A 16,426-nucleotide genomic window follows, 5' to 3' on the forward strand; every position below is an offset into this window, starting at 1 on the left:
GGACCTGTGGCACTCAGCAGCGTGTGTGGTTCCCAGCACACACAGCACATCGCTCACTTGTAACACTGGCATTTCCCCAGGTCCTGGTCCCCAGCAAGTAACCTGCAAGCACAGAGAATGAATGAAACCAGCTGACGCAGCTGCTCCGTCCTGGAGCCTGAAGTCGTCGCATGTCAGCTTCCAGTGATTTGTCTCCCTTGCTGGCAGCCGGCTTTGCCTGCTAGACAAAAAGATGGACTGAGGGACTATCACATTTCTGTCCCCACATGATCAAACCATATCTTAACCTTCTCTTGGGTAAGATAAATAGGTCATATTCCTTGAATCCCACTAGACAGCAAGATTCCAGGTTGTTAACTTATTTTTCCATTGCATTTTTTTCCCCCTCAAACTGCATCTCCAAGCATCATTACCAAACCTGAACACCATGATTGCAATAACATCCTTAGCAATACTAAAGGTTGTTTAGTCTCCCATTTACTGCTTCTCAATCATTTTCTTAGCCCTTTTACAGGCACAGCTTTGCAAGGGACATTTCTCTGTAGCTGCCATCAGCACAGCATCATCACACACATGCTGTATCACTGATTCCTTGATAGTCTCTGACCTGATAAATGTGTCCCCCATTCTTTATCCCCACATGCATGTGGTTATTAGAGACATACTACCCCAGGTTATGGGAGGGAATGAGAGAGAGAGAGAAAGCGAGAGAGCAAGCAAGATTGCTTTGAAGCAGGGCTAGGGCTGCTTCTTTGTTTACTGCAAGCTTTGTCTTTACGGTACATCCAATAAATAAACATATACAATTTTAAAACTCCAAAGAGCGCTTCTGTTCTCTTTCCACATCACAGCAAAGATCCTAAAACCAAGAACTGCTTTATATGAGACCCTGTAACAAACCCAGGTGCCAGCCAAGGTCCACAGCTGGATTATAAAAGCAGCTCTACATCAGCTGGTGCTGCTCTTTTCATCAGAGGAGGGGCATTGCTTGGTGTCTCTGCACACAAGTGATCCCTTGTGTCAAGTAGGCTTTGTATCAGGCTTCAGCCAACACCGCGGTTTAGGAGGTCTGCCCCTGGCTGTGGGCAGGACCACCAATGTAAGCTGCCAACCCTTGTGAGAATGCAATGGGCTATGCATAGCTCTTAGTTTGGTCAACGCTGCAGTCAGTCAAGGTTTTGAAAACTTATGTTAATAAGAGATTTGGAGTATTAGTTTTCTGGAGAGTTTCAACTATCAGAAGGTACTGAAGTTTTTAAGCCACCTTTAACTGTCTCTGTCTAGCCCCACATAATGATGGCTTATAGGCATTTGCTGTAGGCCAAGTCCTACATGTGTACAACACTCAGGCCAACTGTACTTTGATTACTACATGCTGTATAACCTGTGTTTTCGTTTCCAGCCTTGTTCAGATAAACAATGGTCTCTGCTGCGTATTAGAGATGCTGATAGTGTAGGCATCTGAATTCCATGGATGCTGGAGGAGGACAGGGTAAGGGCTGTTGGGAGTAAGAAGTCCAACGTTTGGAGGTAACTGTGCAATGTGACTGCTGAGTTTCTGATCTGCATTTGCTGTCCGCACAGCTCATCAGCACTAGACAGTTAATGCTATCTGGGGCCACGCATCCTGTACGTTCTCCCTCTCACTCTCACTACAGGCTGTTGATGTCACCCAGGTATGATGTCATCCTCCTCCTCCTCCTCCCATGCTAAGGGCTTGTTTAGTGGAGACAGTAATCACACATTTTTAGTCTTTAAAGCTGTGCTAAACTCTGCGTTGTATCAAACAATTTCTAAATGTCCGCTTTAAATACATACGTAGTTCTTACTACCACAGTAACTCCAAGGACCTCAAAATATTTGCTTTGTGAGGAGGAAAAAAAATACAGCTTTGTACCTGGGGAACTGAGACAGCATCAAACTCAGTTATCCTAATGTCCATATCCAAGCCACGGGATTGCTTTTGATGAGATGAGATTATTTTAGTTGGAGGGTATTTCTCCCTGTCCAGGTTTTGCTCCCAATTTGTCACTGATTTCTGTTTGGACTTCCTATCCCCCTTTATTACTGTTGTAGATTTCTCAACTAGTTTGACAGGAGGAAGCTGGAGATTTCCTTTACCTTGCAGGCTAAACTAAATTGAACTAACTAAAGGCTTTTGTAACATCTTTGAACTTTTGTGTTTTGGTGTTGTGTGTGTGTCGTCGTGTCCGTCGTCGTGTCGTGTCCCCCCCCCCCCCCCCGGAAAAACTAAGCAAAATTATTGACAACTGGTAAGGAAATTGGGCTGGTCATCCCAGTAAACACTATGTGTGCTAGCAGCTGTGACTTTTGTTTTCAATGCAGAGGAGAGATCAAGCAAATGAAGCTGCAGCTATTCAGACTATTTGTCTCATTAGAAAATAGGAGTCATTCGTTCAAAACCACATTCAACTCCTATAGCAGCAGCTGGCTGCAGTGAAAGAGGGGATCCATTTTAGTTTTGCTCTGAAACTTGCCTATTCTGATGCATTATTGCCATGCACAGAGATTGACAAAATGCTGCCAGAGGATGTAGGAAGCAGTGGGCTAATCCCGCCAGCTTCAGGCTCACCACATGCACAGCTGTGGTACCTGAGCTCCTTACTGAAAAGGTTTTAGCAGTGCCAACAAGCATTTGGGATTCCTGCTTCCCTTCATAATAGTCATGGTGTATGCAAACCATTTTCCCATTAGGGCCCCGGGGACACGCGAGGATAAGCCTGCGAAGAGCGACAGGCACCACCTGGTTTATCCACCCCACCATGCTGAGTGCAGCATCCTTCATCTTCCCAGCACAGCATTTACCAGCCTCTTCTGCCACCAAGGTGTGATTAAAAAGGAGTCCTAAGGATTGGTACTCCTTGCAAACTAACCCCAAACCCCAAGAGGGATCTAAGAGACTTAAGGAAAAAGTGGACATAGAATTTTTTTGTATTCAATCAGAAACTATTTTCAGTCAAGCAAACAAACAACCCCCCAAACAATAAAACCCTCACTCTGATCGAGGAGAGGTGCATGAAAGCCACTTCAAGAGCTGAACCTGCATTAACACCACATTTCTTCTTCAAGACAACAGCTGTCATTTATGAATTTTATTTAAAAAAAAATTAATATTCTTTTTATCATCCACTTAGAGCCGAGGTTGCCTGGTCAATATTTAACTATGGTACTCTTTTTCTTTCTTCTTTGTGGTATCCCAGCGCATTGCTCCTCTAGACAATCTGTAGTCTTCTAGTTTCTTTTAAAGCTGAAGTTTTATTATCTCAGGATAGGCTGCTTTTGCCATTGAAGCCAATGGTAACATTTCCTGAAAACTGAGATTGAACACCTTTCTATATAACTGTATAGCACCTTTGTGGATTAGACTTCTTTATGGAATACCACATTTGATTGACTTTTCTGATTTGCCCCCACATTTATTTTGTATTATCTATGCAAAACAGTATGATGACAAAAATATGGTAATCAAATTATTCTGGAAATATGCTTTCTCTTAAGATGTCACCACTATGGGATGTATGTAAAAAAAGTTTCACTTGCAAAAGAAAATCAAATACAGTAACTAGGCAGAATCAACCCATGCTTTTATTTCCATTGCATATAAAATTTCATATGAAGGTATCGATGTACAGTACTATCCCATAGGCTGTAAGAGAGGCTAAGAAACCAGTGAAAGAATAGTCATGTGCAATGTTCACACAAGTTACCACTCTCAAGACATACCTAAAAGAAAAATCAAATTAAAACAATAACAAAAAATTGTTCAGGATCTCTGTTGTTATAGTGTCCCTTTTATACCGTTTAAAACAAAAGCAATCGATTTACTTTGGGCCAGGGCTGCTAAAATCTACAGTTTGTGTCAAAAAGGAGGCTCTGTTTTTCCTTGAAAAAGAATCTCTCCTTTCACAAAGAAGTTGCGTGCTACAAGGGCTGGGCATCACTGGAATGGAGGAGAGGTATTTACCTCGCTCTGGCAAATTCACTGATATCAGCTCTAAGTAGTCTGGAGCAATGTGACAAGTCAAACAGCAAGAGATGCTCAGTCCAACCTGCAAATCTAATACTAGTGTTATTAAAAGATCTAAAGGTTTACCACTCTCCTGTAGATCTAGTGCATTACGCTATACACACTGTACAAAGCCGTAGACACATCTATATAAAATAAAACTTTGGCTGCTTATAACACTAATATTGGTGTTGGAAAGCATTTCCAAGATTAAAGTCGTCTTTTGTCCTACTTCACAGATTCTGCTTATACAGTGATCATTTGTGCTACTAAATAAAGAAGCGATATTACAGATGATTGTAAAAGTGTATGAGTTATACCCTTTTAATTCCAATTACTTAATTCCCCAATATGCATTAAAATCAAACGCTTATTAGAGATGCTTTCCAAAGCTGTTTCAGTGCAATTCAGTACTGAAATACAGCATACTTTTTTTTTTTTTTTTTTTTTTTTTTTTTAGGAGCAAAAAATAGCTGCAATAATCCCTGATGACAGACTGTAAAAAGATAATCACAGAGGCAATACAATTATATTGCCAGAAGTCTGGAAAAGCTTGAACTTCCAGTAGGGTCATGAATGAAAGCTCATTGTAGTATCATGCATATTAGCTTGTAAAAGTATCCCCATCAGTTAGCAACTAAAAATATGGTAGAAATGCCCAGCCCTAGCTCCACAGCTACCATACTTTCAAATGCAGCAAAACAGAAGAAAATGTTGTTTAAAGTTAAGGCACAGCCCTGGGACCAAAGACCTGCAGCTTTTTTTATTGATATATCTTTATGTATTTTATACTTTTCTTGAATCTTCCATAAACAAGCTCTAAGGTGACATAGAATATATTACAGGAGAAAAAATGTACAAGGAATATGTATACACAATAATCATTCTCTCACCAAGAGTTTCCAAATATAGCAACACCACCCTGACAAGGATGATGTTATAATAAGAACTGATAATTTACAATTAACATTACAGTATGTACATTACAATAAATACATGGTTGTAAACAGAGACAAACAAGACTGTATTACAGGTAAGGTCATTTGGTGAGAAAAATGCATGGCACAAATAAAATAAATAATGCATTTGAAAAGAACTGTCAAAGCTTTCTGTAAAATCCATTTCATTCAAGTTTTTTAAACTTCTGAATGCTATTTGTTCTATCTATATGCTTTCACTATTGTTTTTTAATAATGATACAAAACAATTTAAGAATTCAAATACAGCATTACTGAGTACAGTAACTTGCAAGCTAAAGTGTACTGTTATAAGCAAGGTGAAGTTTCTTTTCTCCCCCACTCAATACCCACTCACTCCATTTTCTTATGGCAAAAATATTCAGAACACATAAAGCCACTTGTAAATTGTTTTAAAGCGGTGTGCAATGCTAAAACACACTTTGGCAAAAGAGGAAAAAAAAGATTGTACAGTGCATTATATCCCCATCTCTTAAGAAATACAATTTTCTATTATTTGATTGTCCATATGTATGGGTGTATATGTCACAATATGGTGTTATTCTTTTCATTTACTTTCAGTTAGTGCAGATACAAAACCTTTTCAGGTCCCTATTGGTTATTTTGGAATTTATATTGCTTTTCCATTATTAAGGTTCCAGGCACTCTTGGGGACTGAAAGGATTTTTAGATGGATCAGGTTCAGGAAGAAATGATGAAGAACAAACAAACAAAAAAAAAGGTAAAAAACTGAAAAAACTTCATGAGTTCTCTTCATTCTCTTTCCTCCTTCAGCATCTTCTGTGCTACAGCCCTGTGAGGGCTACAGGTAGATGAAACTATGACCCGGATATAGAAGAATGCAAAATGCATTTAAAAGCTGAATTACTAGCCAATTGTTTTTAAATTGTTTTAAACAGGTTTTTATTCTAGATCTCAGATACTTAACCCCCCCCTCCCTGTGTATTCATATCTGCAAATGTACTACAAAATGAATCCAAAGGGGCAATAATGGCTGTTGCTATCTTCTTTTGTTAAGAAATCATCTTGGTATTGTCATTTTACCAGAATTTGAGAGTGGGAGTCTGCTAGCTTCCCTAGGCAACTATTTCCCACCTTCTAAGCTCAAAACTACAATTTTAACAAAGAGTAAAGCGGAGGAAATAAAATTCCTTCTTCTTTCATGTGACCAAAAAACAGGACTGGAAAATGGCAAATACGAACTCCTACCTCCCTTTAACTTCCCAAGTCACAGAAGCTTTCAGTACTAATCAAACTGAAAAGCAGGATCCCCTTGGCACAAGTTGGATAAAGGATGAAAAGATCTGAGGTTGAAATAATGTGGTGTAAACTACAACTCTCATGATGCATTGCTCATTTACTTAAAAACATAAAAAGAAAAGACTGACCTGGCTCTTCTTGCAACAAAGACATGAAAAAATAATGCTAATCATTATTTTTATGTTGTACACATCTCAGATTAGCAAATGGTTTAACTAGATAGCTGACACAGATAAAAAGTTATTAACAGAGTCAAAATTAGAAATATTACACTAATGCTTTTTCACCAGAACAAATATTCCATACATTGTATTGGCCTGCTCTGATTTAGCAGTCTACAGCTCCCAGCCAAAAATGGTCTGGAAACCATGTTTCAGAGGGATGAATTTTATTACTACAGCAGAGAGCTGCTTTTGTATTAAGACAACACTTCATTACCTTTCTTATGGGCTCTAGTCCTGCAAACCCTAATCTTAGTGGTCCAGTTAGTTTCACTGGGACCACTTCTTGTACTAAGACAGAATTGGCAGGATCAGGCCACTATGAGGGCAAAAGCACAATGTAAGTTCCTCTAATACATTTGGGAAAATTGTGATGAAAAACAAACAAACAAAAAAGCCATCATACTGAGAGTTTTATGTAACATAAAGGATATTAATGGAACTCACTAATATATAAAATAATTGAATTTTACAGCTCAATATTACCATGAGATTCTAAGGTGCAAAAAAAAGGAAAGGAAAAAAAACCTATAAGTATTATCCAGTGTAGCACAGATCTGTACTGAAAACTTGCAAGTTACTCTTCGGAAAAAAAATAACCAGTGGCAGATGAAGTCTGAAAGTGTTTTTCTTTAAATATAATACCTCGGTACATTTAATAATAAAAGTAAGCGCTACAAAAGATCTCTCTTTTACATATTATACAAAATGCAGAGGTTAGCGCAACCCACTGGGTCACACTTTTTTCAGTCACGTATCAGGAAGACTTGAAATTAGAAAATTATGCAATTTCCACAGCTCATCTTCCTCTTGGTAACAGAATCATGTTGTGTCACATCATTTATGTGCATTTGTTTTCCAGTAGGAACCTCAGTTTATTTTCTGTCTGTTTCCTCTCATGATGAACATTATCCAATGCTTTGCTTGTGAAATACAATTAATTCAAAACCTATCAAAGCATACCAGCATTCAGTTGGCAGGTAGTACTCCTCTGAAAACATTTGCTTTATTTAATCAATCTGCCAAATGGAGAGCTTATTAAAATGTAGTTTATGGATGTTCTCCCCCCTGCTTTCTGATGCCATGGAGGTGAAAATTCTGGTTACAATATTCCTGAGTGCCAAACTGAGTCATCAAGGTCAGTTTTGATCAACAAACGTTCTGGCAGATGACAGTGAGCTGTGACCATGGTTGTAGCATATGACATACACTTTGGAAACCATTACCTAATAAAAACAAAACAAAACAGAGAGAAAGAGGAAAATAAAGGGAGAGGGCAAGAGAGAAAGAGACTGCGTCTTCATTGTTATGTGTCTGGAGAATGGTCTTCTACCACACAAGGTTCTGTCTGGTTCTCCTCCTCTTCTACTTCTTCCCCTACTTGCTCATCAAGAGGAATTTCAGTGGATTCTGAATCCTGGGTGCAAAGAGTCTTGGAGTCACTGCAGCTGGTGTCTTCTTCTACTTGACTTCCACTGTCCTTTTCGGTTTCTGACTCACCGTCTTCCTCCAGTGTTAGTTCAAACTGGAATTTTTCAGTTTGGCCCTGCCTACCCTCTTCCTGGTCATCAGGTGCAGGAGAGGGACTTTGAGGGATTGTGCTCTGGTACCATTCTCGATTGTCCTCCAGTGTATCTAAGATATCCTGGGCATCCGGGTGAACAAGATCTGCCCACGTCTCCCACAGAGGATGAACAATGTAATCTATAAAACCCACCTGTTTCAAATAATACAAAATTAGGTTGAGCTCTTATTCACAAAGAAATAAACAACTATGCCTAGAAGTCACACAAAGTATGAGAAATATAACTCTAGTAAGAGACACTAGATTTGCTACCCTTAAAGGTGGCTGAAAGGAAACCATGCTGTTTTAGGTAGTAAATAGGTCTTTTACATTTCAAAAGTCTGATTCAGGATATTGGATAAGGACTTGGAAAGGATTTGTTTTCAAATGAACTGTTCATTCCAAACAACTGTACTGCATCTAGTGAGCCAAACAGCTGCTTTGCATTTAATTCTGCTTTTGAAGGAACCCTAATGAGCAGCTGTACAATACTCTCTCTTTGACATGTGTGCTTCATTGCAGATCATGACAGCGATGGAATCCCTTTGGCAAACACGCTGCCATGCACTATGTTTTCACAGTAAAATGCTCAGCTCCCCTCACTTACTACTCAGGAGCTGAACTAATTAACTAGGAGGAAAAAAGGAAATAGTGCATTCAGAAATTAATCAAAACATGGCTATGGACCATCCTTTTCTGTTAAAATGTCATACTGTGTTATTTAACTGCCTACTCAAATCAATTACCTGTGATTTTTCTACGGATGCATTGTGCTTATCACACATGGGACTTATCTCCATTCCCCTCTCTCTTTCCCGATCTCCCTGACGGAAAAATTCTTCCATTATTCTGTCTGTCCATTGGCGGTAGAGATGGAGTGGCTTGGTTGGATTGCTTAGATCTGCACAGTGCACCATATTCTGAAGAACCTAAAATAGATTGAACACCTGCAGTGTTATTACACTGGAGAAAACCAGCTCCTTTTCCATTTACGCTTTTAGCGGCTGTGAAACAGAATCTTGAAAATACATGTAGTGCACGATTTATTCTAAATAGCAAAAACTCATGTGCTTGAGTGTTTTTCACACTTGCAGTAATAGCCATGAACTACTCCGCTTCTGCTGCTTCTGCCTGTATACGGGACAGAAAATCTTTGAGAGTTAAGACCAATCAGATGCTGATAATCTGAAGCGAAGGCCAGAGCCTCATTTAGTCCAGAAGTACTCTAGCACCCTGTTACTCTCTCTGAGAGTCACTCAGTAGCTAACAGAGTATGTCACAGGTAGGAAACATAAGAGGGAGTAGAGGGAAGGTAGTGAGTCATGGTGTGAGAACAGATAGCTGATCTAACCCATGCTGGAGAATGGGCAGGCCAATGTTATTAAGGATGTAAGTTAATACAAGCGACCATTTGCAGATGAATTTTCTTACCTGAATCCTGTCTGAATAGTTATCAAGAAGTAGGACACCAGAACTGGTCACTTTTTTGGTTTCAACCATAGTTTTTAAATCAGCCAATAGATTCATATGCTTAGACATGTCTGTTGCAAGTACCTTGGAAGAAACAAACAAACAAATGAATATTATGTAAATTATTCTACTGATTTTTTAAAAAATCTTTGAACACATAAATAAACAGTTCTGGTAGGAACCCATAACTCCTGTGTCTGAATACACTATAGAAGTCTGAGTCTTGTATGCATTAGTGTCCAAAATACTAAGTTTTCACTTTGGTTGGTTCATGAATATGACAAAATTATTGTTCAGAATTGTTCAGAATGATCTGATCAGCCTAAATTCATCATCAATTCAGTAGGAAATTTCTAACTGTGATGGTGAAATGGCATACATGTCAGTACAAAAACAGCTTGAAGCAGGATTGTATACCTTCTAAAAAGGTATAGATGGTTACTGAAACTGAAAAGAACACTCTATTCATGTTGGGTAAGACACGATAAAACTTCAAACTTTTACTTCATTGGTTATGGGTCTAATGACATGTAATTTATCATAAAATGCTTCTGTGCTTTATTATTCAATTTGCAAGCACTATGGAAGAGAGACTCTCAAGCAGAACTCACAATGTCAATGACCATTTTCCTCAATGATTGCCTCTGTTTTTTGGTCAAATTCTGGAAAATGTCACAATTTTCTTCCTGCAGCAGCTTGAAGCCCACAGCTAAGTGATGATTCTCCAGTACTGATGAGTCATTGTACATCAAGGCGAGTTCAGAATCTGCGGTAACAATCGCAGGGCAGAACGTTAGTAAAGCCTGTGCTTTTACCAAATCCCATACGATTTTTCAAATTCATTACATTCATAACAAGATTTACAGATGAACTTTTAGAAACAGAGTTCCTGTAGTTCACACAGTATCAAAAGTTACAGGATTAATGACTGAACATCTTAACAAATCAAGGCAAAGTATGCTAAGGAAAATAAAAAAAATGCTTTGCAGTGAAGCATGTACACGTGTCTGAAGTGGCAAGTTAGAAAAAATGCAAGGAAGGTATTTTTCAGAATACATTTTCATATCCGCATGAGGTCACATGGAAAATATTATATGCATAAACACACCTAAACTAAAACACACTCTGATGTTTTCTCTTCTCATGCCTCCCTCCCATCACAACTACCAAAATTCCATTGTTTAAGTCAAGCTGCAGCTATCCAGCACTCAGACTGGGAATACACAGCTGAGACTTTGCTGCAGGTCAGGCAGAGAGCACACATCTTGGTTGTCAAACCATGTCCTTCTGTAGTTAGCTAAGGCACTCAGATGGCTAGCCAATTACACCTGCAGGTCATTAGTCCTTGACAACTGGATATTTTGAGAGGAGGCTGGTAGGATGGTAACAGTTACGCTTCTGGTCTTTTTCTTGGATGGGCATATGGATTGAAAATGCAAGCAGTGGCCTTTCCTACTGCCTTGCACTTGAGCGTGCTCAACGCCTGATGCCGTAATTCTGCCTTCTCTTAACTCGGTCACTCCGTATGGCTGTGAGAATAACATACACCTTCCTAGCAATGCCTGTGCTAAGGCACACATGCAAGGTCTGCATTTGTCTGCTTAGACCTGCTGAACAGCCAGCTCTGACAAATAAAAGCAGTTACGACAATTTTCTGCACAGCTTTAGATTCTACCTGGGGATGCTGCACAGTCAGCTTGCGTATGTTTTAAGACACAGCTTGCAAATAGGAATCTGTCGTAAAAAACAAATACTTTTTATGCAATCACACTTGTCATGTTTGCTATTAACTTCTATTTATTACAGCTGTCCTACCCTAAATCTAACCATACATCAGTCTATTCTACTCTTTGTCCTCTTTATCTTCTTTTACAGCAGCTTTGTTTTAGAATCCCTCTGTCTCAATGGGGTGCCTATAAAAGCTCTGCTTTTCCAGTTTCATTAGCCTCATTATCCATCCTCCTGCTGTCTTCCTCTCCTGCCTTGAATACATCGATCTTTTGATCAGGAAACCCCTCCTCTACCCTTCCTTATCCTGATGGCAGCAAAACCGTAATAGCAAAAGGAAAAAGAAAGTGAGTTTGTCAAATGATCTCTCTTTCATCTTTCACAGAAACATTTACAAAGCTTGCCTATTTGTTATTTTTCTTACAAAGAAGACAAGCACTAGTTTATTTTCCTCTCAAACAGCCTCAGTCTTAGTAATTATTGCTAGAGAGTACTATGTATATTATTTCTAAAGTTAGAAGAAATGCAAAATAACATCCAGTTTAAAATACAAACACCTATCTATTTACTGAGAAAAGGTACAGATAGAAGCAAGGAATGAACTGTGTATTTTTCAGGTGCTAGTGCAGATCTTGCAGCAAATTTTTGAGAAAACCACTGAGTATCAAACTTACTTGTGTTGATAAGAAACTGGTTTGAAACCCCGGGATGATCTACATCATGTATTGCACTGGCAAAAATTGCTGCAAGAATCTCCAAATCAGTGAACACTGCCTAGAAAATCATGAAACAGAAATGACAATTACTAATCAATGAAAAAGTGTTTTCAATATCAATAAAAAGGACTCTACTTTGAATCTAGATCTGAACAAGAAAAATACATTTCAAATTAATCCGGGATCTCAAGAGATTTTACACATAGGCTATCACCACCTTTTGTAAAATTGTCAGTTATGTAGAATTTCATAAATATTTCAAGTTTGGCCAAAGTAAAACGATCCTTACTTCACACTGACAGCATCACCAAATTCTGTAACAACGAAAGTTTTTTCAGCTTCAGTCTGTAAATAAATCCACCTTTATTAGATGATTAAATACAGAGTAGATCATTAAGTACAGGTTTCTAACCTACAGCACAAACTGAAGTTAAAAATTTCAGCCTGACTCCTACATATTGTCCTATACCTGAAAGATGCACATCTCCTAAATGATACTAGAGGAAATGGTGACAGACTACAAGGCATCTCACTTAACATTTACCAATTTTTGTTCCGTATGAGATTATTAGGAAGATAGGAAGAGAGGACTGCAGTGGACCTGGCATGTCACTGAGCCCAGTCACCTGTTGTTACAAGCACCCACATTACGTAATTGCTTTCATAATTGATCAAGAATAGCTCAGAATTGTGTACGTCAGCAGTGGCACCGGGCAGACATTGCTATTTTACTGGCTAAAGCTCTGCTGAGAACAAGGCCATGAAAAACAGTTTATCTGGAAAAAAACCTGTAAACGCTACTGACGACCAGTTAGCTGTTTGGTGAAGCCAGTGGTGATTTAAGAACATAATCTGATCTTCCTTCTTGAGATAAAGAAAATCTTTCCCACGTCTTTCCCTCCTCAGTCTTTGAGGATCAACACCTGACAACAGTCTTAAGGTTCACTTATAACCCTCTTGTTAAGAAGGCAAAGCAGAAGCATTCAGTAACATGAAAGATTGGTCATTATGAAAAAGAGTCAAAATGCAGCCCTCCTTGAAAATGAGGGCAAATCCTTTTGAGCTATTAAAATTTCAGCTGCTTGCTTTATCTGCCTTTTTCCAACAATTTACCAGAATATATCAAGGTTTGCTATGCTAAGATCTGAACTGTACTTAAAAAAGGGAAAGTAATCTCCATCTTTCTTCCACTTCCTTCTACTTCAGAGATTTAAGCACTTTCGACAAGATAATTCTTTAGAAAAGAACATATGAAATGTTATTTTTTTCCAAACAATTTTGAAATATTTATAAAAAAAAAAAAAAAGAGTCCAGTGAAAATTTAGTACATGTTCCACTCTGCCTGAGAAACAAACACAAAAGTAGCCTTTCAGGACCTGAATGAATATGCACAAGGAAAAAAACAAAAAACAGATGGCCCTATTGAGGGAATTCCATTTTATCACTATCTTTCCAAACCAATTCCACTAACTGTGGTTAGTGAGAATCCCACATGGGAAGTAATGACAGATCAGGATGTAGTATTAATAGTAAGATGGTGGAAACAAGTTATGCATTGTGTTACAATGAAAAAGGTTGTGACAGCACAAATCTGCAAGTAGAAAACCATGATTTAAAAGAAAAAGATGTGACATTTTCTGCACAATATTTACATGTATATAACCTCTGATCCTCACAAAATATCTTGAAAAGAGCACAATTAATGAAAGAAATGTTAAGGTTTCTTTTAAAAATATTGCAGAAACTAAGACCTTTCATATTTTTTTTAGAAGAGTCTTAGTATTTCCCTTTCCCTCATGCCTGCCTCTTTCCCACCTCAGCGTAGTTTACCTCTAATGCCGGGGTTGATAGCAGGACATGGGTTGACTGAACAACATCTGCAGCATGTATGTTATTATGATAAGCCACATCTGCATGGTAATGGTCTTCTAGGGTCATCAAGTAAGTTATTAAAGTATCTACTGGAATCTTAAATGTTTTTAACAAGTCCCGTTCCTAGAAAAGGAAAAAAGAAACAATTAAGATTATGAAGCACAGAAAAATCTCTAAGATAAGCAAAAAGCAGCACAACTGCTGCTACTTGCCTGAAAAATTGTGTGCATTATGACTGTCAAAGGTCTGTTTCCAGATAACTCTGCTACTCTGAAAACTTGAAGGCCCCATTTGTTCACATCTTCTAGTTCCTAGAGCAGAATCAAGCAACAGACACGTTGAAATTTAACACACAAATTCCAGCAATTTTTGACTGAAACAGCTACAAACAGCAGACTCATGAAGATTCAAACCTTGCCACTGTGAGAATTATATGCTAAACTCTGAAAGGGGGAAAGCTGCTGCCACTCATCTTGTAGTATTTGAATTTGCAGCTACCACCTTGTCATATTTTAATTCATTAAGCAGGAAAGAGTGCCTCCTAAGTGGATTGCTTCAGAGGGAAAATGGTACAGTATCTTGAATGAGTTGAACTGACACACTTTGCTATCTCACTGCCCAGTGACAGCAGAGTTCAGTGAGGAGGAAACCTCCAGAGACTCTACAGTTCTGCTGCTGTCTCCCCAGTTTTCAGAAACACTCTTCAAATAAAGGGGGAGATTCCTGAAAACATAAGGATAAGCAAATTTCAAAATGCTGAAATTAAATGAATTATCCATTTATGCCAGTTTTAGATTATTGCCAACTGGTTAGCTGCTGGTGTAAAAAATCACATGAAATGTCACTAAAACCAAAACCACAAATGATGTATGTAAAATGATACAGCTAAAGACAGTACCTGGAAAGTACTGTCTATATAGCACAACTGGTATATAGCTCTAATGCTATATACCAGTTGTTCATTTTCAAAAACACACAGGGCTGCTATATATTTTCATTCGTGTGACAGTATATGGTATGTTTACTCTTCATTCCTCAGATATTATTTATGAATAAGCAGCTTTATTAATGCATACACAAATGCTAATTTACATTCCATCTCCAGCTGAAATCCTGTTCATGCAGAAATTAACCCTTATGGCCTGATTCAGATTTTACTTGCAATTCCTCCACTTCACCTAATTTATACTATTTCAAGTGAGACCAGCCTTTGGTGCTACAGCTCGAAATCAATGGTTATAAGCAGAGGACGGAATAATACTGACAAGTCCACCCTCTATTTTAATTCTATGCTTCAATATATAAATTCAAGGATTTATATATTCTCTACCTTGGCAAGAACATCTTCTTGGTCTGTTTTAACTCCAAATCTGGGAATACTGGAATTAGTTAGGCTGGAGCTGTGCATCAGTTTTTTGACTCCACTGATCTGGGACATTGGCCTCTTCTTTTTCTCTTTCTCTTTCTGTGTTGGAGAAGGGATTTCAACTTCATGTTGTTTGTCTTCAAAAGAATGAAGAAAAAGAGAATAATTTTTAAAGGAATTACAAATATTTTTGTCCATTTCGCTGTTGAGTTGCATCTTATGAATACTGTAATTCTTAGCAAAATTTTTTTTATTTTTATGTTTGGAGATTTTGCAACAGATATTTCATATCAAGAGCAGTAAAAACATGAGAAGATAAACATAGGCCTAGACCTCAGTATAAGCAGATCTCTATGTTACAAATTCCCTCATTATTTCTGAACTGCCTTTAAACGTGACTTGTGACTGTCTGATTTCCACTTCTCCTGCACCCCTCGCGCTGTAGAGAGGGTCAATATTATAAAAATGTTATTACAATTGAACAGAAATCTAAACTTCCATTTTGCAAGAAGGTTTAAAATTTCTTCTCTTCCAGGAAAAACACTCTCTGAAATTGTATTTCAAAACCAATCAAAACAGTATCTCAAGTAAACCTGTACAAAACATTTTCAGGACTCGAAGGACCTAATACTTAGGGACTGGTTCTGTTTGTGTTAAGACTGTACAACTCAGAAAGCCTTCTGCCAGCCACATCTACAAGTGCTTTGGATGTAGAGGCAGGTCACACCAGCCATGCAGTGCATTTCTGCACCCCCCAACCAGAGCAAGTAATACAACAAAAGGACTGTTTTGCTAAAACCCAGCATTTTCCTGTGGACTTTTGCCTCTATAGCAGTATCAGCGGCATCACTTCATATAACTCATCAACGTATGTGCCAGCAAAACTTTAGACAAGGATTAAACTGAGAGTAAAAGTGTGTTTAGGCCATTGCCAGCTGATTGCTGCAGAAACAGCATGGGGCTGTGGAGCACTGCAGACATCTGTGGTCCCCAAAGAAACCTGCTAGTGCAACAAAGAACTCTCCTGCCAAAACTGCTAGGAATTTGCATTAATTTCTGTTCTTTTTATTCATACTATATCTCAACATAGAGTTTTAATGACTCCCTCCAAATTATCTCTTCTTTGCTGAAAGGTACTTGCGCCTTTTCTAGTCCTCAGGGAATATTCTAGCAAAACCAAGAAAAATCCAGAACAGATGTTTCTAACATAGGAGCCTAGCAAAAA

At 38.3% G+C, this 16,426-nt stretch overlaps 1 protein-coding gene across 4 annotated transcripts in view; it reads right to left on the minus strand.

Annotated features, from left to right (window-relative positions):
• Nucleotides 1–3,541: 3,541 nt before the first annotated feature.
• The window catches only part of PDE4D (phosphodiesterase 4D), a 363,679-nt gene continuing 350,794 nt past the window's right edge, over nucleotides 3,542–16,426 (minus strand). For 3 of the 4 annotated variants that reach the window (XM_072859370.1, XM_072859373.1, XM_072859372.1), the window contains 8 exons: nucleotides 15,166–15,338; nucleotides 14,048–14,146; nucleotides 13,794–13,958; nucleotides 11,922–12,021; nucleotides 10,131–10,285; nucleotides 9,481–9,603; nucleotides 8,796–8,978; nucleotides 3,544–8,202 (listed from right to left, as the gene is read on the minus strand). In XM_072859370.1, coding sequence (XP_072715471.1) covers nucleotides 7,792–8,202; nucleotides 8,796–8,978; nucleotides 9,481–9,603; nucleotides 10,131–10,285; nucleotides 11,922–12,021; nucleotides 13,794–13,958; nucleotides 14,048–14,146; nucleotides 15,166–15,338 — 1,409 coding nt within the window. In that variant the 3' untranslated portion in view covers nucleotides 3,544–7,791. Of the gene's footprint in view, nucleotides 8,203–8,795; nucleotides 8,979–9,480; nucleotides 9,604–10,130; nucleotides 10,286–11,921; nucleotides 12,022–13,793; nucleotides 13,959–14,047; nucleotides 14,147–15,165; nucleotides 15,339–16,426 lie in introns of all 4 variants that reach the window. The other variant, XM_072859369.1, reaches the window with a different exon arrangement.

The sequence above is a fragment of the Ciconia boyciana genome, chromosome 4, assembly GCF_034638445.1.
Source record: "Ciconia boyciana chromosome 4, ASM3463844v1, whole genome shotgun sequence".
Lineage (NCBI taxonomy): Eukaryota > Metazoa > Chordata > Aves > Ciconiiformes > Ciconiidae > Ciconia > Ciconia boyciana.